The following is a 25,561-nucleotide window of genomic DNA, read 5'->3' as shown; positions in this document are numbered from 1 at the left end:
GATAATCTCTGAGGACTTCTGGCTGGCTTACTAGATGTCAGTTGAAGTCTATTTTCTCTGTCTCAGGTCAGAGATATTTTGTTGCTAAATGATGTGGTATGTTAGTAAGCAACAAGATCCAAAACCAGAACATCAAAGAATTTGTACAATTATTATGCATTAATACAACATGTATTAATATATTATTCAAAATCAAATAATTATAGTGGATTTACAGTTACATACAATTAATGATGTCTTGAGGGCTAAAGCCTTAATTTTTTTATATATGAGAAAGGTGCTGCCTTTTTCCCTCTTGAGCAGCAAGAATGATCTAGGTCCATTGCAGACTGGCCTCCTTAGTAAAGCCTGGGAACGTGTAGTGGAAATACACTTTATTTACGGAATCTATAGTTGAAGCATCTACTGAGAAAAAGCAGAAACTAGCTCTAAATGCTTTTTCTGCACTTCCTAGCCTAAACATACAGACTGTTGTCTTCACTGAGCAACAACATCTGTTATTCTGGAAAAAACAGATGTGTGAAGTATACTAGCAGTCGGGATGTATCAAAAAGGTGAAGATGAGTCTTCAGCAGCTCCAGAGGCAGTAAGGAAATTGGAGGAGAGGACAGAAGCAATATGTGCTTACAAAAAGGACGTGCAAAAGAAGAAAAAAGATATCATGTGACTTATTTAATTTGGAATGATAAAGAAAAGCTCCAGGAAGAAAAGTGCAATACTGTGAGGTCCTGTTTATGCTTTTGCTTTCTTTAAACATATTCATTATTTATAGCAGAGTTGATGACTTAGGGGTTTCCCAGGAATCCTTTCATAGTTCTGGATGCTGATTTACACTGAATCTCATGGGCTTGCTATCAAGGCGATGCTGGATTAGTTGAACAATAGCTGGGTATAATTCTTGGCCACGTTATAACAATTCATGAGATGAAAGTCTGGCTCCAGGAGATCAAGTAGGAGTTTTTTATTTGATATCAGGACTTTGCCCTCTTTTTTAATTTTTTTCACAGCTTGATCAGAGCAGAGGAAAAAAGAAAAAAGTGTTGGCATGCTGGCTGTTTTGTAGTGGCATTAGAACTGAGAACTCCCGGGCCTTGTAATCTCAAAATTATTTTTTTTTTTAAGCCTTGAACCATGAAAGTTAATTATTTTTAAAAAATTCTAATAGTTTTAAGCCTATGAAGTGATACCTTCGGATCTGGCCTGTAGTACTGGAATGCTTAGAATAGCCAGTCCTGGATCTACCAAGGCTTCTAAAATCCTGATGTATTTCAAAACAACCTTCTTGACTCTGCAAAAGTTGGCTAGAGGTCTTTGTGCTTTCCATCCAAGTCCAGCATGAAAAAAAGCAGAGTTGAGAAACAATGATTAAATAGAAAAGTATAGTTCAGAGAAAACATTTGAACTTCTAAGAAGTTTTGCTCAGTTCTGTGTTTTCCCTGAATGTTTGCTTCTTCCTTTGCAGTGTTCAAAATTAAGGAAATTGGGAGATATTTTGATAGTGTTTCTTCCTTAGGGAGAAGGATTAATTTCCTAACCCTTATATGAGGCACTGTGTCTTTGGGTGCCTTTGAGAGCATTTTAGTCTCAAGGTTGCAAGCTAAGACAGACGCAGGCAACAGTTGTTTTGCTTCTGGACACCTTGAAGTAGGTTAGCAGAAAAACTAAAAGTAGAATTGAGTAGGCATATAGGAAATACCACCCTGGATCAGGTCCAAAAGCCACCTAATCCCATACCAAGTCCCCAGCAATGATTAGTGTCATATACTTCAGACGAAAATGGGATTATGTGGTCTTTGCTCATCCACAGACATTTGAAGGCTTATTCTGAGTTGTAATCATTTCAAACTGGCTTAAATCCTGAAGGCTGTGGTTTAACATCTCTTGCACGGAATCAGTTGTAATTAATTATGATACTGTGGATGTTCCTGTCATCCACAGAAATGACCACTCTCCTCAAACTTTGCAGATTTCTTGACCTTCACAGCTTTTCATGGCAGTATGTTATCCAACTTTAATTGCATTTGAGGTGAAAACAGCTTTGGAATTTTACTTTATTCCTGTTTTAATAGGGAAGGAACACAGAAATTTCTTGTCTGCATCCTCTGGAGCACTGGTTATTTCCATGGAAGTTATTTCATATGCTTCTGTCACAGCACCAAGTTTTCTTCTACTTTTCAGGTTATTTTTTGCAATCTCACTTAATATTTTATTTTATTTTCATGTTTGACTATTCTCAGTGTATCTCGTAGACTTCCGATCTTTGGCTGTGACTCTGGCCCTGATGTTCAGGACTGCCTATGGCGGGAGGAACGTGTCAAGCGAGAAAGGCTGCAGAGAGATAGTAAATTCAGAGAAACTTCAAAGGCAGAGTAAGGGCTGATTTTTTAATTGAGGTTAAGAGCAGCAAAGAAAGTCTCAAAGAGGGAGATGGGAGAGTGTGAGGAAATTTTGACATTAACAAAAGCAGTGAGAAGGGCTCAGAGAATGAACGTCTTAGGTGATGGGAGGGACCGAGCAAGAAGGAAAATTTGTAGGCCCCTCATTCAGGATGAAATACTGAAATGTCTGAGAAGAAACTAGTATAAAGTGAGATGCTGAAATAAATTCTCATATACTTGACTTTCTTCCTCCTATAACTGTTTCTAATTTTGTAATAAAAATTTACGCTCCTAGTTTTCCAAAAGCCAATAAACACTATAAGTAGTGTAATGTTTTAGACTGTCAACACAGTGTTAGATGACTAAAGATCACCATTACAGAAAAAACTATTATAAACCTACTGCATGAACTTTACCTCCATAGTTTTAATGGTATTGAGAGGATGCAATCATGTTCTATTGATTTGGAGGCATCCAATTTAGGAAATAGTAAACTGCATCTTCATTATGAAGAACAGTGGTGTTTTGGAGAGCATCTGCATGTTGGTCTGTGTCAAGTCTACCTATGTTGACTAAGTTGAATAAGAGCTTTTGTCCGCTTTAAAACGCAAACAGCAGTTAACTAAAACCATGAAGGGATTGTGACTGCTTGGGAGACTAAGTGGAGCAATCTTGTCTTACTGGGCCTTGTAAGCTGTAAAGGTCTTGGACTGCAGCTGCTGTGGGATTATGAATTGCTGGCTAGAGTTGCATGACCTGTAAGTACGGGGTAATATCCCTCATTCTGGATATCCTACAGTGTATCTGCGCTGTCAGTTTCACAGAATCACAGAATGGTCAGGGTTGGAAGGGACCTCTGGAGATCATCTAGTCCAACCCCCCAGCCAGAGAAGGGTCACCTACAGCAGATTGCACAGGATGGCACCCAGGCAGGTTTTGAATGTCTCCAGAGTGGGAGACTCCACCACCTCTCTGGGCAGCCTGTTCCAGTGCTCCACTACCCTCAAAGTAAAGAAGTTCCTCCTCATGTTAAGATGGAACTTCCTACGTTCAAGTTTGTGCCCATTACCTCTCGTCCTATCACTGGGCACCACTGAAAAAAGACTGTTCCCATCCCCGTGGCACCCTTCCTTTAAGTATTTGTAAGCATTTATAAGATTCCCCCCTCAATCTTCTTTTCTCTAGACTAAAGAGACCCAAGTCCCTCAACCTTTCCTCATATGAGAGATGTTCTAATCCCCTAATCATCTCTCTAGCCCTTTGCCAGACCCTCTCCAGCAGATCCCTGTCTTTCTTGAACTGGGAAGCCCAGAACTGGATGCAGTACTCCAGATTTGGCCTCACCAGGGCAGAGTAGAGGGGGAGGATGACCTCCCTTGACCTACTGGCCACACTCTTCTTGATGCACCCCAGGATGCCATTCGCCTTCTTGGCCGCCAGGGCACATTGCTGGCTCATGGTCATCCTGTTGTCCACCAGGACCCCCAGGTCCCTTTCCACAGAGCTGCCCTCCAGGAGGTCAGCCCCCAACCTGTACTGGTGCATGGGGTTATTCCTCCCCAGATACAGTACCCTACACTTGCCTTTGTTGAACTTCATAAGGTTTCTCTCTGCCCAACTCTCCAGCCTGGCGAGGTCACGCTGTAAAGCAGCACAGCCTTCTGGCGTGTCAGCCACTCCTCCCAGTTTTGTGTCATCAGCAAACTTGCTGATGGTACACTCTATCCCTTTCATCCAGATCATTGATGAATATATTGAACAGGACTGGACCCAGTACTGGCCCCTGAGGGACACCACTCGTTACTGACCTCTGACTAGACTGTACCACTAAAAAGCATTTGGCAATGCTTTTACTGTTGTTTCAGCTGATGCCATCGGTATATCAAGACTTTTTTGCTTTGAAACCCTGATAGCCTGAATATCCATGCAAGACAGAAGCATAAATAGGCAGGTGTTCATTTCAGTTGTGCCTAGTCTAACTGTTTTTATGTCAGGGCACAGTTTAATATATCCTGGGGTTTGGGATTAGAGAGGTCTGTTGTGCCTGTTGGCAGTTGCTGTGGTTTCTGCTCTCCTTCCTCACCTCCCACTGATCATCAATGAATCACAAGCTACCTGGTGGCTGATAAGTTACTGTTGAGTGCTAAACCTTCACTCCAATGCGTCCAGCTCCATTTGCGTGTCGCTGCACAGCCACAGGCTTGCCACACTGCTTGTTTGTTAAAAGATTAATTTTGCTTTTGAGTGTATCAAAACCCATGTTTTTCAGGGCGGTGTTAAAATCAACAATGATAACATATTCCTGGTCTAACCTGTAGCCTGACTGCAACCATGTGTTAATTAATGATTTTGCTGTCATTTTGCCTCAGTGAGTTAGCTCTGAAACTTTCTACTGACGTTCAGGTAGTCGCCATGGTGGTCATGTCTGAGAGAGATCCTAGGGCCAAGGGAGAGAAGTTCAGGGGCAGAATTCATGGTACCAAGCACCGCTTTGGATTACAGAAGAGGAAAGAAGACCTGGGAAATGGAGAACTGAGAAGTTAAATGAAGGGCTAAGAGGAATGACCAAAAAGTAAAGAGGTAAAAACTTTACCTGAGGACCTTTGTCTGGACCATATGGCCATTCCCACTTTCTTAGCTTGAGGAGATGGAGGTGTTCAGGAGTTTAATTATTTGGCACACAACAGTTCAAGAATTATTATTAATTACTCCAATTTTTTCACAAGTGTTCCACCAGATAAGTGTCTGAGGTCCTGTATAAAGTAAGTTAAAACAACCAACCAAACGCCATCCTCCAAACCTGCATTCGCAACAGTACATTAAATATCTTCTAGCTTCTATTGCAGTGACACTACAGGCACAAAAGCACAAAAGCAACTGCTCATCTGACAATACCAGTTTGAACACTGTTTTCAAAGTGTGAAAACATCTGCGAGTAATAGAGGTGAAAACTAAGTACCTAACGTATGTGATTTTTCTCAGGTACCCAATCAGGTGCCACGCTTTATCAGGAAACAAGTCAGTTCCAAGCATTTTAAAGAGGAAGCTTTTTTTTTTCCCTCTTTAATATCTCTTAAAAAAAAAAAAAAAAGAGGGGAAAAAAAAGGAAATTGTTTAAACAGTAAATTACAATAAAGTGTGGTGGGGTTTTTTTTTTTTTTTTTTTCTCTGATCTATTGCTTTTATGGCATTTTTCAGCTGAGACTCAGTGTGAAAATTACTGCATCCATATGCTCATCAAATGTTTTGCTTTTACTTCAGAGTCAAGCCTGGGGCAGCTAGAGCAATGGCATATCAGTGGTGTATTCAGGACTTTCAGACAAATGCGGGTTTGATTCTGCAAGGCTCCAGGCAGTAATGAGATGGGCTCAGTTTAGGTCTATCCAGTGAAACCAGTGTAAGCCAAGGGTTCTCAGATCATCAGCTGAGAAAGCCTTGAAGTTCCCATTGCACATGACCATTTCCCCTAAATCTTCAAAGAAAGAGAACAGATGTTGAATTTATTTTTTTTTTTTTTTTATAAAAGAGGCAAAGAGTTTTTGTCCCATTGCACATGACCATTTCCCCTAAATCTTCAAAGAAAGAGAACAGATGTTGAATTTATTTTTTTTTTTTTTTTAATAAAGGCGTAAAGGCTTTTGGGCTCACATTGGAGAAGACTAATGTTATATTGAAAGAATGAACATATATTAAGCAGAGGTTTTTCTTAAGCTTTGCAGTCTTGTTCATCTCAATCAACGGAGTTGGATGGGGAAACTTCAGTCCTTACAGTAAAGTGGATTCAGGAGAGCTTTTTGAAGAGAAACACCAAGACATATCCCAAGAAGTTTTATGCATCCTTTTTCCCCTTTCGTGCAAGCTTACCTCTGTGGTGGGTATAGTCTGACCAGTGGTGCTTGCAAATGGGACTTGCTACTAATATAGGACTTGGACTACAGTGAAATTTCTGTTGACATTTGCATGTGACACAGGTTACTTCACTCAGTGTGATGAATGTGTTTCATTTGAGTGGAATTTATCTTTGCATTGATTCAAATCTTCATGTCTTGTGTTTCAGTTGGACCTGCACAGGACAGCGAACAAACAGGCTGGAACAGGAGGGGAAAACTGGTCTGTAATTGCTGTGGAGAGGGGTCCCTGGGTAATACCACTAATATTGATTTTTAAATGTTCCTATTCTCTTTAAATAGTTGTCTATATTTTTGCACAGTCAAGTGTTCTTTTGTCTTAGTTATTCAAGTTACAGGATATAACCTGGGGCTTCTGACATTCAACATCCAACTCTGTTGTCTTCACCTGTAATTAAAGTTCACTCTGAAGTTACCCATTTGTCCTCATCCACAGCTCATTCCCATTTTGAGTCCCACCATCCTGTCAGCCTGAGCTTCAAGTTCAACAAGGCCAAGTGCAGGGTCGTGCACCCAAATCGGGGAAATGCCAAGCACAAATATAGGCTGGATGGAGAATGGATTGAGAGCAGCCCTGAGAAGGACTTCGAGGTGTTGGTTGATGAGAAGCTCAACATAAGCCAGCAATGTGTGCTCACAGCCCAGAAATCCAGCCGCATCCTGGGCTGCATCAAAAAAGTGTGGCCAGCAGGCTGAGGGAGGTGATTCTCCCCCTCTGCTCTGCTCTGGTGAGACCCCACCCGGAGTACTGCATCCAGCTCTGGAGCCCCCAACATAAGAAGGACATGGACCTGTTGGAATGAGCCCAGAGGAGGCCATGAAGATGATCAGAGGGCTGAAGCACTTCTCCTGTGAAGACAGGCTGAGAGAGCTGGGGCTGTTCAGCCTGGAGAAGAGTAGGCTACAGGGAGACCTTATAGCAGCCTTCCACTACTTTAAGGGGCCTTCAGGAAAGATGGGGAGGGACTCTTTATCAAGGAATGTAGTGATAGGATGAGGGGGAATGGCTTCAAACTGGAATAGGGTAGATTTAGATTAGATATGAGGAAAAAAAATTTCATAGAGGGGTGGTGAGGCACTGGAACAAATTGCCCAGGGAAGTTGTTGAGGCCCCACCCCTGGAGGTGTTCAAGGCCAGGTTGGATGGGGCTTTGAGTAACCTGGTATAGTGGTAGGAGTCCCTGGCCATGGCAGGAGGGTTGGAATGATGATCTCTGAGGTCCCTTCAACCCAAACCATTCTATGATTCACTCAAGCAACTACTGAAACACTGGAAACCCTGTTAAGATGTGGGTCTGTGTTAGCGACCTCCTGGTTTCTCCGCAGATTCTACTAAAATTACTTTTGGACCACAAGGGTATCATGAGGGAAAGATATTTGTATAGGCTTTTCTATTTTTACCCTGTGGGTGTACATCTATCTAGATTGTGAACCAGTTTATGCAAATAAAATAAATTGAGAAATCAGTATGTGCTAGAGACTGTTAAAATCTAAAGGACTTAGTGGTACCTGTAAGAATGCTTAACTTTTTATACTGTGTTCCCAGTATTATAAACCTAAACTTGATGGTAACTAAAAAAAAAACCAACCAAACCCAAGCGCAGAACAACTCTTTTAAGTTGTCTCCACCCTTTAACACAGAGCAAACCATACCCTCTGAGAGAGCCCAACTTTTTAGAAAAAATAACACAAATGAAAGTAACTGTGTAATTGAGATCTTAAATACAACCTATACTCCTGTTTCATTAAGTGTTTAATATCCTTCCTTAGCTGGTTGCCTGTTTACTTGCTGTGATACAGAATTTTCTGTGGGACTGTTCAACCTCTTCCATGAATGCAGCACAGGTCCGATGCTTAAGCCTTATGATTTACAAATGGACTGACAAAACAGCAGGCAGACAACTTCTAATTGTTACCTTCTGGTAACACAATGGTGGTTTAGAAGCTTGTGGGTTTGTTGCTCACTTTTAAATAGTGACTTAAGACTTTTTTATATTTATACAAAGGATAGAATTAAACCTCTCAGTTCTGATTTAAATGTTTTTCAGCTGTAGTTGTATCAGATCAGGTTAAAATTCAGCTACATATTCTTAATTGAATGAAAATCACTTTGCTTTTTTCGCAAGATTTTTTTGGTGCTGTTGAAAACACCCCCCTCCTAACCACCTTAAACTGTTCTTCTAGGGGAATTCAAATATTTATTGGCACTGGGAACCAGAATTGTTACAATTAAATTGGGAGGGGGAGAAATCTTCAAAAATATTGGCTGTTTTTATGTAAAGGTGAAAAAAAAAAATTCAAACAGGAACTTATGATTTACAGGAAAACAAAAAAAAAAGTAAAATGTGAATGATTAAAGGAAGTTTAGTAGGACTGATTCCAGCTGAGCTCTGTGTACTTGCTCTTGATTGAAAAGACATCCCTTCCCAGGCAATCCTTCAGTATTTCAATTCTTGTATCTCTCTTATAAATCATAACAAACTTGGTAATTTCCTGCCATAATCTTGGTTGGTATAAGCTTCTGAGCTCTCTGGTTGTTAACTGAAGCAATTATGCACTTTAGATCAATGGCTGAACTGACTAAATTGACATGTAAACAATACGGGTTTGTTTTCATATGGGAGGCATTCAATTATTTATCATGTGTGTTCTTAAAGCTGTTTCTTTGAAGATAATATTTATCCTAATTGTTAGAATAAATAAAGTAGTAAGAGAACAGAAATATACAAAACCCTGCATTTTTAGCTATATGAAAAAATGTCCCTTTCCACATATTAAAAACGAACAGAAAACAGAGTGGGTTTTAACTGCTGTACCGGATATTATTCAGCTTGGTGCTGCAGAAACCTATCTACTGTATGTAAATGGAGTCTTGTTTTAAATCTACTAATCAAATATTCTTTGTCAAGCAAAGAATTTTTGGTGGAACTTCTGGTTTGGCCTTTTTAACAAGAAATGACAATTTATTCACACCATTTTTAATTTAACTTTTGGTCACCTTTTTAAAGAGTACGTTGGATGATGAGGTCAGTTTGGAAATGAGAGACTGCAAAATTTCCCAGTTGGGGTATATAATACATAGATCAGAGACACTTGGATGCTACATTCTGCCTTAATTTCCAAAATGGTAATTATTACCTGACCTGACTGCTATACGATCCAGAAGAAATAGTTTACAGGCTGATGACCTTTTTTTAGCTATTGTAGATAAGTCAGGGTGTAGCCAAATGTCTGAACTTCTCCAGTATTTGCAAACCAACCAAGTCTCTTCCAAAAAGAGTCCACACCCTGCCCTGTTTTCAACATAAAACCATACTATAGTCCCACTGGAAAAATAACAAAAAGGAACCTATGAATTCTGGAAGCCGCAACGCAGTCTGTTCATGCATAGTAAGTTAAACCTTTATTTTTAAAGTTTATCTATCTTTTATTGGGTTTTTACCCCATACCAACATTGGTCTGGTCTCATACTCTGGTAAACATACACAAAGGAAGAGGTTCTGAGAATGATAAATCCTTCAGAAAAATTATCTTCCCGACTACACATATCTATTAGAAGAACAAAACGCAAACCAAGCTATTAGAATTTCTCTATCCATAAGACCCAGCATGGTACCAAATCAGAAAGGCCAAATGGTGATGGTTTCTTTTGCTTTTATTGTTGCAAAAACTGCTTTATAAGAGTAGGGTGTTATCTTCTCTGCTGCCCTTAAGAAACACTTTCACTGATGTGGAGCCCTGCACTGAAGATGAGAAAAATGTGTCCAGTTGAACAGTCCTAAAGAAACTGGCTGGACTTCTAGCTATGATTAAGTGTGTACCTGCTTTTGGGGTCCTCCTTGGAGGACATCGTTGTATTGTCCCTCTCAGTGGAGCTAGGAGGAGCCACTGGGATGGTGTTTATAACAGGTCTGGGCCACTTTGTTTATTTGGTGAAAGGAAGCATTTAATATTATCGACCTGATGAGGCAACAGAAGAAGATAAAGAATATAAACCAAAAGACCGTTTGACTTAAATGTGAGAAATAATCTGAATGTTTATATATGATGGGTCTGTGAAGATTCTGTGATGTGTGATATCAACAAATATGTGTTTGAATACCTCTGGTCATCTGTTCCCTCTCTATGGACAGACAAGCAGAGGAAAATGCATAGTTGCATTTTATCAAAGGAAAATTAATCAAAAAGTCAGAGCCATCAGCTCATCAAGAAATTGCCTGCCCAGAGTAATGGGTGATAATGAGGTTTGAGGTCAGTCATGAAACCCTTTACACTGCATTTTGTTCCTGGAAGATGTGGGCTCATCCTGAGTTATACACAACTTTCCAGTTGTTTTGTGACTGCAACCATGGAAAAAAAGGAAAAAGCAGTCTGTCTGGACAGTGCTCCCCATGTACTCGCAGCAGTTAACTAATCCTCATGTGATGACAGTGCTTTTTTCAATTTACAACAGAGGAAGCAGGGGAAAAGAATTTCAGAAAACCATTTTTTTGACAGAGCCTTTGGCTTCTGTGTCACTCTGATGCCCATATAAGTAGAAATTGAAACAGCAATGATATGATAGTTTAATGATCCAAGTAACAAATCAATAGGGTATGTGTATATAGGTCTAGAAAGTCCTCACACATCCCAGTGGTAAATGAAAAAATAAATAAAATCTTTATAGAAGATCGATCAATCAATCAATAGCATATCAATAAACTGATATTTATCCCTTGGAAACCAGTTTTTTATTACTGGGCAAAGGTTGAGATGTTCTGTCCTCCTGATGTTCTTTTTCTATTTCCTGGGTAGGAAGGATTTTTTTTGTTTCTACTGTCAATAATATTGCAGTCTTTGCAAGTACTGGCAGCTCGTCCTGCTGTGGCTGCTTTAGCCACAGGTGTTTTGATGACAATGTTAGCATTACAAAAAGCCTAGATCTGTGTGTTAATGCTGAATTTTTCCAAAGTTAAAATGATAATAAATATTCCCTCTCCTCTGACCTATCCCTCTGCAGCAGAGTATACTCCGGCTTTGATATCCGTTTCTGAGACAATGCCTCCTGCTACGTGGGGCAGTTGGGGTCAGGTACCGGGCGGTGGAGCGTTTGAACTAAAATTAATGGATCATGTAATCAAATTGCTCTTTAGGTGAAATTATCATGGCTTATATTAAGGCAACCTGGGCTGCAATGGTTTTAGTAGAGTCAGATCCAGAAAAAACTGCCTTTTCCACTAACTTTCAGAGCCATGTGTGTTTCGTTCACTTTTATTTTCTGTAACTTCTCCTCATCAGACGAGGGATTACTTTCACATCAAAGTGATGTGGTTTCAGCAGTGAAAATGTGTCACACATTTTGATCTATTTTGCCATGACTTTCTTTGCAACACACCATTTTGCATGGTAGTTTGCAGTGTGATGGTCTGTTCTCTGAAGAGTTTTTCTTTCTGCTGACACAGAAAGAGTGAGAGCAAATCTAAGCGGATGCTCTTTAGACATGTTTATCTATGGATCTGCAGTAAAACTGCTATGTGAAAATGTTCAATGTGAAGGAAAATAGATCAGACCAAAAAGTCAGTGCCTGAATAGTCAGATATTTAATAAGGAAGTCTGCTTTGCTGTTAAAAAATTTCTCATCTGAGATGCAAAATAAATTAATAAGAAATGGAAAGAAAAAAGTGTGTTAAACCCTGATAACAAAATTTGAGCTATCCTTTTGAAGTAAAAATTTGAAAAATTGAAGTACTTCACATTAACAACACAAGAACTCTGGGACTGTTAAATGCCACTAAAACCTCATATACTTTACAGATTACAGTTTTATTTATCAGTATTGGAAAAAAAAAAAGTCTTTTTGATATGATCAAGGTTTTGCATATTAAGACTGTAGAATAATAAAAAAAATTAATAGGCTTGTTGTTAGCACAGTATCACTTTTTTGTGATTTCAGTGACATGGATGACAGTTCATCTCTGGCATGGTTCTTGTCAAAATAGTTTACACTAACTAGCCTGCCGTTCTGAAAGTGAATTTAAATGTGAGCTTCATTGAGATTTTGGGTACTGAAAACTTAAGAGGACTGATCTATGACTTAAGTGAGGGCATTTTCCCCACAGTTCTTGTTTGCTGCTGGGCTAAACAATTCACAGCTTTAATTTGGTTCATGATTTTGTTTGTAAGTTTTTAGCTTATTGGTAGTTATGGCCGAATGTATGTGTAGATACCCAAGTTGCCTGCTAGTCCATGTGTGATTTAGTAAGTAATTTTCTGTGTCTTAGGTAAGGAAATCATCTCTCCTCTGCCACTCCGATTACTGGGGACCTCTGTGAGTACCAGTGACCCAGGGAATGGGGTTGGTGTCCTCCTGCCCAGCCACTCAGTAACCCACAGTAAACTGGTACACGACTGAAATATTTCCCATCTTGGCAGTTTTTAGCTCCAGCAGGAAATTGTGATACAGACTGTTTTGGGGTTTTACAGACCCCTTAGTGAAACTGGGTGCTGCAAACTCAGGCAGTTCACAGAAAACAGGTGTATGTCTGGCAGCTTCCATGGACAGCTTGCAGAAGGGAAGAGATGAGTGGCAATTTCTTCCACTTTACCCCATCACCCCTCTCCCATAGCGTGAGGGCAATTAGCGTATTCAGCTGAGCGGAAGTCTACTGGCATGAACACATGCTTTGAAATTACATGCTGGCAGGCACAGCAGCTAAACAGTGGTGGACTAGACATTTCAGAGCTTCGCCTTCATCGGTCAAGGTCAACAGAAATGCAAGAGTGTGGTCTGCAAACCACCGTTCTGCAAGTGAACAGCCGCTTTCTTCTGGCAGGAATTCCACAAGCAAATGAAGGTTATTCTAAACAAAACTGGTTTTATGTGTTTGACATCAATGCCAATACTCTGGAAAAAAAAAAAGTTTTTTTATTTAATTTTAGTTGCTTATGTTATTTGATTCTCTCTGGAGCGTTTAGCTGATATCTGTATGTTGCTGACAAAACAAACTGAATTTATGTTGCTGGAATCATCACAATGAGTCATTAAAATAATTAAAATGAGTCAATGAAATGAGTCATCAAGCGAGAGAGCGTTACACCTGCAACCAGCTCCTGTCCCTATGTTATGCAATTGAATTTTTGATGATGGGCTTAAAACTTCTGGCTGTCACGTTGAAGTGTTTCTTAACAGCTCATACTGCAATCTGAGTTGTAATATTTAGTACTGCTGAATGAGTCGTTGTAATTGAATTAACTTCTTAGTCACAGAAAATAGAATCTGTTGCACAGAAAGGGAACATTGTTGCTTGAAAAGAAGTGTTCCTTTGAAAAAGTTTTCATAAGCATGTCATTGGACTGAAATATCAGGGTTAGCCTTCAAAACTAGTATATATTATGGAGATAGAGCCTGCATTCCAGCTTTGAGTTTGTTTGCACCTTTATTCTTGCACTGGTAAAGTTTTCATTTATGTGAATTAAAATTATTTGATTGGGGGGGGGGGGGTAAATTATGTTTCACTGTGTAAATGAAGCACTCGAGCTTTTTAAGGAGGGGCATATTATGGGTATCCATATAATGCCTGCCATACCTGTTTCTCACTATTATAGTTTGTGCCTTTATGATTTAAAGAAAAAATACAAGGGGTATCCTTATTTATTATGTATTGGGTATTATTTGCCAAATACTGAAGACAAGGGAATATTTCAGAATATTTCAGTGGTTGAAGATTCTTTCCTCATATTGAGGAGAAATTTGGTGGGTGTATTATTGGTTTTATTCTGACTGTAAGACGCAATAGTTGAAGCCCAAAATTTGCAGAATTGGGTACCTAAATACTGACTTCAGTTTTTTCTGTCTTCAGATTTGTTGAACATTTTGCTTCATATCAGGTACCTAAACATAACTTCTGTTGTCCACCTTTATAAAACCATCCACGAAAACTTTGGCCCTAGGTATTGGTATCAGGTTTTGAGCAGGTTGGACTAGAAGAGAAAATTTGTCTTCTTTTGACCACTCTTTTTTATGATTGTAGTAGTTTCTTTACAACTTTCCCAGTTAGTACTTTATGATATAAACAAGCTTGTAAGAAAACATATTTCCAGTTCTTAGCTGATTAAGAAGTTCAGAATGTTTTTCAGAAAGTACTACTAATAATAAATCCATAATGCAATAGCTGCTTAATAATTCAGTATAAACCCACTGAGGCAGAATATTTCAAAATACACCTATTTATCTTGTTCAAAAATTCATAATGTAATTGGCATATTATTAATCTTTATTCATTTTTTTATTATATATATTTTTCCCCTTTTGTTTCTGGACTGGTGTTTCAGGTTGACAGGGCAAAAAAGCAACGTGCTGAAGATGAAGATGCTGGTTGTAACAGGTACCTGTACAGATAGTATCGAAGGGCCAGGGGACATCAATGGCTTAGCTACTTACAGCATGAGTACTGTAATACACAGAGGTTTTGCATTGTGGCCCAGGACTGGGTTGAGCACTCAGCTGCAGGTCGGGGATGTGGGTCTTAGGGGACCCCTGGAGAAATAGCCCCTGCACCCCCTTCCCAGGCACACTCTCTAATTGCAAGGCAATACATGGAAGAGAAGCAGCTGCTTTGGAGGGAAAAGAGGTTATAAACTGCGTTTTGTAAAGACACAAAATCATGGTGGTGTATGCTGAGCATGCTGCTGTGCTAACTGTTTCACAGCCCATGAAGAACAAGGCACACAAAAGCTAGGTTCTGGTTCCCAGGAGGGCTTAGGAATATGGTGGCTCCCCCCGGCACTTCATCTCAGGAAAAAGTCGCAGAAGCCTACTGGATCAATATGTTCTTTTTCAAGAGTTTGGGCTGTTTCATAAGAAGTGTAAGATGATGGAGGAAGAAAGTCACACCTCTCTCCTGCCTGCCTGGTGGTTTTTCTTGAGTAGGCTTAAGAAGTTCACTGAGGAATTGAGGGGCTTTAGTCTTTCTTACAGGTTATCCAGTAGAAATTTATACCATGGAACAAAATGCCTTTTCTAGACAGATTACACAAATTTGTTCCATGAGTCTATTTCATAATCAGTCAGCTCACAGAGAGGTACCAATGGGAACTGCCTTTTCTTCTGTGATAAGCTTCTATTTTAAAAGTGATTTACAATTTCCAGACAGAAAATCAGAGCAAAAGAGCCGTAAAATTTATTATTGTGATCATATCACCTTTCTCTGTGGAGTTCTGAGTATTTAGTAAGTAAAAGAGAGAAAATCCATCTTCTGTGGGTAGTATATCACCTATACAGTGACAGCAATCTTTCATTTCACTTTGGCTTGCAAGAATAGAGAGATACCATTTCTATGGGAAAACCTCAATCCCTTTCCTCTTACAGTGACAGACATCTCATTTGGAGCTTTCTAGAGAGAACACTGCACTTTTAGTCTGTTTTTTTTTTCAGCATACAGCAGAATGGGGGTTTAGTCACCGAGAGATTACTCTTTTTCTTCCTATCTATTTGCTACCCAAGTGTATTGTTTGTAGATGGACATGTACTGAAAGAGTTGTGCCTGGGATTGACATCTAATATGGCTTGGACAGAAGAGGGAAGGAGAAGGAAGTGGATTTTGAGACACCTGTTTTTCAGAGGAACCTTTTCACTATGCTTGAGTCAGATTTGTTAAACTAAGGCAAAGCAACACTAAGAGCCCCAGGCATGCGAAAATGCTGATACTTTTACGGTAAAATTCACTTCTTTTCTACCTGCTGGTGTCAGAATATTTCAAGTAAATACATCCTCCAAAAAATAATGCCTCCAGCTGAATTTGCTGCCCTGATTTATCTTTGCTTCAAATTAAATAACACAAGATGAAAATCAAGAGCAGTTTTCTTCCTGTTCCTTTCTCAGTCTGAATGTTTCAAAAATCTTAAGGGAAATTCTCCAAGGACTCTAATAGGCAATTTCAGTAATGCAGCTATGTTATAGATTCTTGGCTTTTCTGTAAGGTGGACTATGATTTAAGAGACAGATCTTTTTTTATTTGCCTTTGTCTTCTATTAAGGAGTTTCTGCCTTCCTGGAAAAATGCTTATTTGTATCATTGATCGATGTCTTCAGTGAATCACAGTTTAAAACCTGGTTCAAGGGTTAGGTAATTCTTAGTGATATGATTTAATATTTCCAGACAATAACTTTTGCCTTTAAAATCTAAAATAACAATATATTTCAGGACATGGTGCAGGCTGTGTTGTTGTACCAGCTATTCCCAGAGCCAAGCGTGGAGCAATGGTCAGGACAATTCTCTTGAAGGAGAAAAGTGTAAAAAAGGCAGAAAGCTGCTCCTGGGCTTCTGCTATGCTATTGGCCATCAGAAAAAAAAATAACCAGCACGGTCACTAGTCTTTCCTAAAGATGGGTGTTACTTATGGGAAGTGAAGGTTTGATGAAGATTTGATACTTGTCTTCAATTATGTTAAAGGTAGACATGGAAGAATAAGCACACTCACCCTGTTTTAAGTGGGACTAGGAGTAATGAGTTTAAATTACAATAAGCAACAATAAATTGTATGGGAATAAAACTTTCTTATAGCATTGAAGTAGTTTGCTTATAGAGACGGGAGAGTCTCCTTCCACCGTAGGCTCTTCAGCATAGACTGGACAAGCACCTGTCAAAAATGCCAGTGGTGTGAGAAGGGTGAGAGACTCGATGTTCTGTGATAATCGCTTCCAGCTCTACTTTCCTACAAGAAGAGGGAGCTTGAGAACTGCATGCAGAAAGAGTGATACTGATCTCCTCTAAAAGCAGACAGTGGAGAGTGTGCTTCCCATGGTGCCAACACTGGACCATCAACCCATATATAAGGCAAGTAGGAGAATAGCAGTATGACCTGTAATGATGATGGGGAAGGCAGTGCTATCTCTCTGTTGTGCCTGCAAGGCGTAATCTCACTGTGCTTTCATCTTTGCTAATGGAAGAGGAAGCATTTACCAGCTGCAGGCTACCTCCAGAGGAGACACTGACACAATTCCCTCACACGCAGTGTGATTCCTGCAGGCACCAGGCTCTGAGAGCTCAGCTATTGCTGTGGGCTTTCAGCAGTTACCGCTTAGCCTGAGCCTACAAGAACTGCACTTATACACAGTCTCTCAGCTGACAATCTCAGGGTGCTACTCAAGAAATTCTACCCCATTTTGCAGATAAAGAAAATGGGTCACAGAGTAGCTGAGTGGCAGTTCAAGATCACACAAAAGCAGTCAGATACTCAGAGCTCCCTGTCAACCTTAGATAAAACACACGAGTTGTTTGCTCAGTAGTTCTTAGCTGAATGAAACATGCTGTCATCCCTACTGCCAAATAGGCACTGTATTCCCAGGAGACCCTCAAAAAGAAACTTTGAGACTTCTTCAAGTTTGAGCATTCCTCAGATGGGTCGATTAATTTCAGTCCCAGTAAACTCACAACAGTGAAAAGATCTCTAGTAACCTTCCAGCTCTGTCTGGACCACAAGCCATGCTAGAGCATATGGCTAAAAGATTTGCATTTGCCAACTTTTTCTTACCCTCAAACTAACAAACTCAGCACAACTCCAGTCATACCTAGATTCTACTTACCAAAACCCACTGACCTGACCTCCTTATTCCATGTTCTGCATCTCAGCCTCGTAGGTGACAAGGCAGAATAACACAAAAGGGAAACCGAAACACTAGAAAGAAACACTTTAGTTGAAGCATTTTCAGTTTCATGTCACCATGAATAAGTCTGGGCAACAGCAAATCATTCACAACTGCACAACCAAGGAAGAATATGAAAACAGTAAAGGGCTGAGTACTCATCCTGGGGTGTAGCAGCTCACAGAAACAGTGACCATGTCAAAGGCTTATAACAAAAAATTATTCAAAAATCATCCAGTCATCAGCAAGTGAAAGAAAGTCTAATTATAATTACATAGCTAATATCCCAAACTCATATGGCAAGTCTTCTCTAAATCACACAAATACCCTTAAAGAGAATTTGTCTTGAGAATATATTTACTCTATGAGGATCTGCAGTATCAGAAGGTATAGCCTTGGGGTAAGAGTGTCATAAAGAATATTGTGTCGGTAGAAACACAAGAGGAAATTTTTTATATGGTAATCGCTTTTCATCATCAAATTGTTGTTGCTTCACTTATTCATGGATCTCTGAGCTATTAGAGTGGTGGCCACTTTAGTGATAGAGCTAAAGTAGCTATGTAGAACTTTCTTTACGCATTCTTTAAAGGATAATTATAGCAGTAACTATTTTTCTCATTGTAATACCAGGTTAATAGCAAATCAGCAGTTTCTGAAAGTGCATTGAGTCACAGGGGGTGAAAAATGCCTAATGAGTTATGAGACTGAATTTTTTTCTTTCTTTTTATCTGTCTTGCACAACATGTGTGGATACTTTCCAATCCCTCTGACTGACAGATGACATCTTTCTACTCCTCAGAATGAGTGGGTTTTCTTCTCTGCTTGTTTTTGTCCATGGTCAGTATATTTTATTCAACACACCAGTTGTGTTTCTTATATTTGGCCAAGGTGACTCTGGCCTAGAAAATGATGAAAATGAAGGCAGGTATTAATAATTGTGTATACATACATACATACATGAGTTTTATGCCTAGTGAGGAATAAACAACTTAACTAATTATATTAGTAGCTTCATGGGGCTGAGTTCAGCAATGGTACAGAGTAACCAAACCCAGTGGAGTTACATAGATTTAATGCAAAGAAGTATTTGGTTCATTCAGACTATGGGTTTTTCATGATAGCAGGTGGATAACTGTCCGTGACTTCTGTTCTGGTTTTGATTCCATTAATGACACCATAAGAGTGAAGCCAAACAAATGTCCATATTCTTTTCAAAGACAAGTCTAAGTGTTGTCTCCTGAGACAAACACATGAAAGAAGAATTCTGAAGACTCCATAACTGTTTAAATAATTTCCATCTCTTTTTGTTCAAGTGGATATCTTTGTTGCCATTTCAATCACCACATCAGTGCAAGCCTGTTTTCCAACCCATGGAAATATGTTCATCTGTTACATCATGTCAAGCATCCTGTTGGCTGTAATATCATCGGGGTTGATCTAGACAGTCACTCTGTCCAAACTTAATCATATTACTAAAAATGTTGATGTAATAGGATTCTTTTGAGAAATGTTTAAACCAGCAATGGAACCACAATAAAATCAGAGAAAATGGGTGATTTTATTTCAGTAAGTACTGAGTAGAATGGAGTGATGTGGCTATAATTTTGAGAGATTAAATTTGTGCATAAATGTTTCACAGCCATGCTTCTCCGCTTGTATAATCCATTGGTCCCTCACTGCCTTGTTCCATATCCACTTGGATTTACATTAACTGTAGTGGACTTCATCCAGTAAAATGTGTAAATTAGGATTAATGTCACCTTTAAGCTAGAGCTGCATTAAAAGCTTTTGATGAGATTGAAAACTAAGAGGTTTACAGAAAAGTTCACTTGAAACCAGACAGAAGTTAAAGTTTCAGTGGGCACAAATTGAAGAAATGTGGCCAGTAGGTCAAGGGAGGTGATTCTGCCCCTCTGCTCTACTCTTGTGAGACCCCACCTGCAGTACTGTATCCAGCTCTGGAGCCCCCAGCATAAGAAAGCATGGACCTGTTGGAGCGGGTCCAGAGGAGAGCCATGAAGATGATCAGAGGGATGGAGCACCTCTCCTATGAGGACAGGCTGAGAGACTTGGGGTTGTTCAGCCTGGAGAAGGGTCTTCCAGTACCTAAAGGGGGTCTACAGGAGAGCTGGGGAAGGACTTTTTACAAGGGCATGTAGTAATAGGACATGGGGGTATGGTTTCAAACTGGAAGAAGGTAGATGTAGATTAGATATTAGGAAGAAATTTTTTTATTTGAGGGTGGTAAGGCACTGGAACAGGCATCTCAGCAAAGTTTTGGAAGCTCCATCCCTGGAGGTGTTCAAGGCCAGGCTGGATGGGGCTTTGAGCAACCTGGTCTAGAGGGAGGTGTCCCTGCCTATTGCAGGGGGGGGATGGAATTTGATGATCTTCAAGGCCCCTTCCAACCTAAACCATTCTATGACTCTACGAAATCCCTTTTTTTCCTTGGGCATTACTGCAGATCCCCTCACTTATTAGGTGAAATGAACCTCTGTTTCATTAGCGTCCAGCTGCTTGTGTTAGCTCTGCCCCTCACAGTCAGTGCTACAGGTAGTTAAATAGATGTAAAGCCTTTCCTCTTGATTTTTACATGTCTCTACTGATTACGACGGATAACAGCTGAGAAGACCTGCCACAGGTCCCTTCACGAAGAAAAGTGCCAAGAGAAGTGAGTCAGAGGGAATGGGTGGGTTGTGAAGCTTATTTTCCCAGCATCTCATTCCTGACATGAAGATCATCGGACTTGACCATCCTCTTGATCGAATCGAATTCAAAAGGAAGTGGATCAGGGATGTTGTGCCTCAAAGGAAATACACATACTGCCTACTAGGGAACTACTTTTTCTCCCAACATCCTATTTAGGGCATTTGGCTTCCCAAGTGAATGTTGGTATGTCAGCCATGTAAACCAGTCTTTTTTTTGCCATCAAGTTGTATATCTCTAAGGTCTGTGTCTGTAGCTTTACTGTTTTCGCCACCTTTTATCTCTTTGCAGTGGCTCATGCTCTTAATAACTTGGTTAACTCTAGGTATAATAATTTCAAAATTTAATTAGAGCTGGTGATGAATTATTTTTCTCAGCTGAGAATCTTGCCTTGGTAGTTTGCACTTTATTACATTTACCCTTTCTAAACTTTGTAGGTTAGAACTGTGCACAGTGTTTTAATAGAGAGCACTTTGAGTTTGTAGCCCCTCTTTATATGCCTCAGAGATTGTGTTGCATTTTAATACTTATGTGTTATTATGAAATATTTGCGTTTTACAAAAGAAATTTTTCTATTCAGCATCAGAGCTGAGAAAGGTATTATGTATCTGTCATGATTCAACAAATTTTTTATCACTCAGATAACTATTCCAGAATAGAGCCTTTACAATGGTTGCAAAGTATGGATGTAACACTAAAATGCATTTGTTGCTTTATGGCATATAGACTTTGATTTTTTACTTTAACATAGCCTTGCTTTTGAGATTAATACATTTAAACAAGGACCCAAAGTCTTCTGCAAACTTTATTCTAGTTATGTCAGTGAGTGGGACACAGCAAAGAGAAGGAATCTTAAAAAATGCTACCAGAGGAGCTAAACCACCCACAGTTAATAGGGTCAGCATCCACTGCAACTTCTCTGTGTCACCTGCAAATAACTGACACCTGGGCTCAACAAACAATCTTGATTTACTATTATTTATTATGAATGGCTTGATTCTAGTATATTAAGTGCATAGTGAAATATGCTTGTTATAGATCTCAGTATGGAATTAAATATTTAATAATGTTTACTTGTTTTTCCAAGAATTCAAAATAAAAAAGTGTATTTTCAGCCTCTTAATGATTTCTACTCCTTTCAGAGTTATGTTTGAATGTGGCACTGTGATTTAGAAGTCAATAAAACAACAACAATTATTCTGAAGCCAATTAGATGAAGAACTGAAATGTTTCAGAGCTACTGTAACAGATGGAAAAATGGGTAGGTTCTTATGTTTCAGAAATTAAAAACTAATGTAGATTTAAGGTAAAAAGTAATGACTCTGGATTTATTCAGAAGTGAATGAAAAAACAATGAAATTCAAACAGCAATAAGGTTGTTCTGACAACTCTTCTGGCACTGACTGAAGACGCAAGAAATCATCAGTGTAGTTTGTAGCTGGAGTTTAGGAGTGAGAAGTCTGAACTTGTTTCTAAAAAGGTCACAGAGAAATTCTTAACACCTATGAAGGCTCACATGAAAAAAAGCATTCTGATCCGGGAAAAGTTCCTGCTGCCTTGTCTTGGTGGCATTAAGCTCTGTTTCATAAATTACATTATTTATGGATGTCATGCACTGAGTCAGATGTGGAAGTCTGGGTCACAACTGAGTTAAAATTTTGCACTGGAATAAAATCTAGTGAAATACATGCCAAAAAAATGATTTATTCTTCTGGAGCCTAGGCTGATACTTTAGGCTCAAAGCAGAAAACAAATCTAGTACCAAATTAAACAAGTTTATACATGAAGAGAAACAAGGCAATATATTTTTATATATAAGGCAACTAATTTTTTAAAGCTTCCTGTCTGATTAGTTTTATAGGATAAGGCAGGAGGGCAGAGAAAATACAGATTGTTTTCTTTGTCTCTTCTGTTTCACATTCTATCCTTTTCTTTTTCTTTTCTCTTTTTTTTTTTTTTTTCCATTCTCTTTTCCTTTTAAATAGTGTTGAAATGGGAATAATGTTGGATGGAATGTTATTGGTACCAGCTACCAAACAAGTCAAATAGAGAAATGAGGTATTACAAAGGCCATTGGCTGCAAGTTCTGTGTTTTGGGTTCAGATTTTTCCCAATTCAGCTGTGCATCTCATGTTGGAGGCATCCTAAAGAGGAAGATACAACAAATTATTTGCCATTTTCCTTTTGTCATATGTGGGCTTCCTGTACCATGGTAATTATCAGTTATGCTGAGCAAATCCATGCTAGACTAGCTTACATAAGAAATAATATAAAAAACATGCACCTAGCTTTAAAGAGGGTTATGTAATTAAAAAGTTGCACTCGCAACAATTTAATATTAAGAGTCAACTTTAATTCAATCAATTAATTTATAGAGTCAGGATAACAAAACTACAAAAAGATGGTTGCTCTACTACTTACATATACCACAAATATTCTATGTTCACTTGCTCACTTAATGTTGATTTTCAGAAGAAAATTTGAGCAGTACATTTTAGGGTTTTTTTTTTCCAATACAGAAGATTTCCATTTGTCTGCTCCTTAATATTCCACAGTATTTCTCTATATTTTGCTAGCCATAACATAAGCAAGGTTATTGTACGGGGACTTGTACATACCTGCTTGTACTTAAATGCCTCTTCCTGTTAAGATTAAGATTTACTTCTTCCTGGAAGTTAGAATTCCTAATTCCACCAAAAAGCAGTCAGAGTTGAGCTAAGAGCTCTTATTTTCCTGAAAGATGGTAATGACAGACATAAACTGGTTCTTTCATCTATAAATAGTTATAGATTTGATTAAAGATGATGGACTTGAGAGGATAAGTTCTGTATTCCCCCATCTATCTTTGTAGTATTTACTGAACATTCCCTGACATCTTTTTTAGCAAATATGGTGTTTACAATCTATTGTGTTATATGCAGAAACAAGGAAAATCATCTCATCAGAACCTCACCTCATTCGTCGTATGGGAGTTCCTGTGGTAGCTCTCCGTCCTCCACCATGATGATCTGCACCGTATTCCCAGCCACATAAGCTGTTGTCTTGTTGTACAGTACTTTCTGCTAAGAGACAACCTCTTTGCTTTGTATGGAGGCCACCTTTATTTTTGCATTATACAGAGGTAATGTGGGTCATTGAGGACATCTGGGCTATCAGATTATGTCTTTTGCTTCTTGAAAACAGAGTTAGGGAGGTCCCATTTCAAGTTCTTTGGTTCTGTATCACATTTTCTACCTTCACACTAAACCCTCACAGCTTTAATTTCAGGATTTGGGCTGTAGTGAGGAAAAGAATAAAATGGGGTTGGTCTTAGTTTCTCTGAGCTGGGGACATCCTAGGGTAATTTTTAACTTTTGGTGTATTTTATTGTGTATCATAAGAAGTGAGCATTTATCACAAAGTAATATATTTAATGTAAGGCAACTCTGCTATATTCACTGTTTAACAGGATCTGGAGTCAAACGAAGTCTGCCTGCACATTTCCTAGCATCGCTAAAGCTAAAGCTTTTAGAAAGTAACCTAGAATGACATCACTTTTAAACAGACAAAACGCAGCTAGATTAAGACCACAGTAAACAGACTTGTAAACACATCTTTCCGTATTTGCTTTCTATCCTTCACAGGTGTCACTTATTTCCAGCCAAACTACTTTCAGTGATTTTCTATACCACAAAACTCTCTTCAGTAAACAAGCTCTGACTTCTCAACAGATACTACTAAGGTATCCCTTACTTTTTATCTGTCCCAGCTGGCCCTCTACAGGGCCATATGACTACTGTTGGCCATATAGAAGGCATTATCTCCTCTGCATAAAAATACAAAAGTTTTTTCCATAATTAATGATCAAAAAACCACCTACATTTAAAATTTCATGAAAATCAGATTTAAACTGAGGATAGTCTTAGTGCTAATATCTTTGTTGGGAGCTCTGAAGAGACTGGTAAATGCAGAGAACATGGCCTGTCCTACTTGGTGCTGTGCCAGATTTTCTACATCCTCTGTTTCGTGGCAGCATTTTAGGGAATTCTGCCTTGTCTTCTTTGCACACTTTCAGACAGCAGTGTGAAACCAAAGAGTATGACAAATCATAGTTACCCAAACCTGCCCACACAATGAACTAGTGGCCTTTGGTATGTCTCTTTTCCAAAGAGACGTCTCTTCTTTCTCCTTGATGAGTCCACTGTTTTCAATACAAGGATGAAAGGCAGACAAATCTTAAGATGTGCTTTGCCCTTGCAAAGAGGAAGTAATGTTAATGGTATTTCTGGAAGATCATCTGTGATTCCCTCTTCACTTAGCCTGCAGGGAAAAATAGCTTGGGGAAAGGCTCCCTCCCGTTGGGTTTTTGTGTTCTGCTGGCTGGTGTGTTTGTCCCTTTTTTCATTGTTTATGTGCTGTTCCATAACTTCCTCAACTGAAGCACTCACTTGTGATTTTAATGTATAATGTAATGACTAACCCGCTAAAATTACTGCCATCACCATTTATGGCATTTTTTGTAGTCTTGGGGGAACTCTCAGGAGACCAGCTAGAGGTTAAAAATTAAAATTTGCAATTATGTTCAAAGAAAATAAAAAAGAAGTACTTGTTTAGATGGTTGCATTAGCTGCCATCATTTTTAGTTACCATTATTATACCGATCTCTCTGATTTGTCTTTTAAGTCTGTAAATTTGGTTCTAAGTCCAACCTCCTCTCCAGCAGCCTTCCTATCCAATTAGGGATGCTCACTGTCTTAACTTCCACTGCAGTGTTGTCCCCATCCTTGTTCTCTGCCGCTGTTGACATTATTCCTTGCTTTGTCCTTGGTCTCTGCCTGGCTGCAGTATCTTCCTTCTTCCTTGCATCTCGTGTTCAGACTGCATCCAACTCTTCCTATCTCTTCCTTTGTAAAGTGTTGAGAATTCCTGTTGATATTTCTGTCCCAACCTTTTCAGATCCTCTTAATG

At 39.1% G+C, this 25,561-nt stretch overlaps 1 protein-coding gene across 1 annotated transcript in view; it reads left to right on the top strand.

Annotated features, from left to right (window-relative positions):
* The first annotated feature begins 4,790 nt into the window (after window positions 1-4,790).
* The window catches only part of FAM150A (family with sequence similarity 150, member A), an 80,402-nt gene continuing 59,631 nt past the window's right edge, over window positions 4,791-25,561 (top strand). Inside the window, exon 1 of the mRNA XM_009889191.1 lies at window positions 4,791-4,917. Within this exon, the coding sequence (XP_009887493.1) occupies window positions 4,791-4,917 (127 nt within the window). The remainder of the gene's footprint in view (window positions 4,918-25,561) is intronic.

The sequence above is a fragment of the Charadrius vociferus genome, unplaced genomic scaffold (assembly GCF_000708025.1).
Source record: "Charadrius vociferus isolate BGI_N301 unplaced genomic scaffold, ASM70802v2 scaffold347, whole genome shotgun sequence".
NCBI classification, from domain to species: domain Eukaryota; kingdom Metazoa; phylum Chordata; class Aves; order Charadriiformes; family Charadriidae; genus Charadrius; species Charadrius vociferus.
This window is presented reverse-complemented; position numbering and strand designations above follow the sequence as displayed.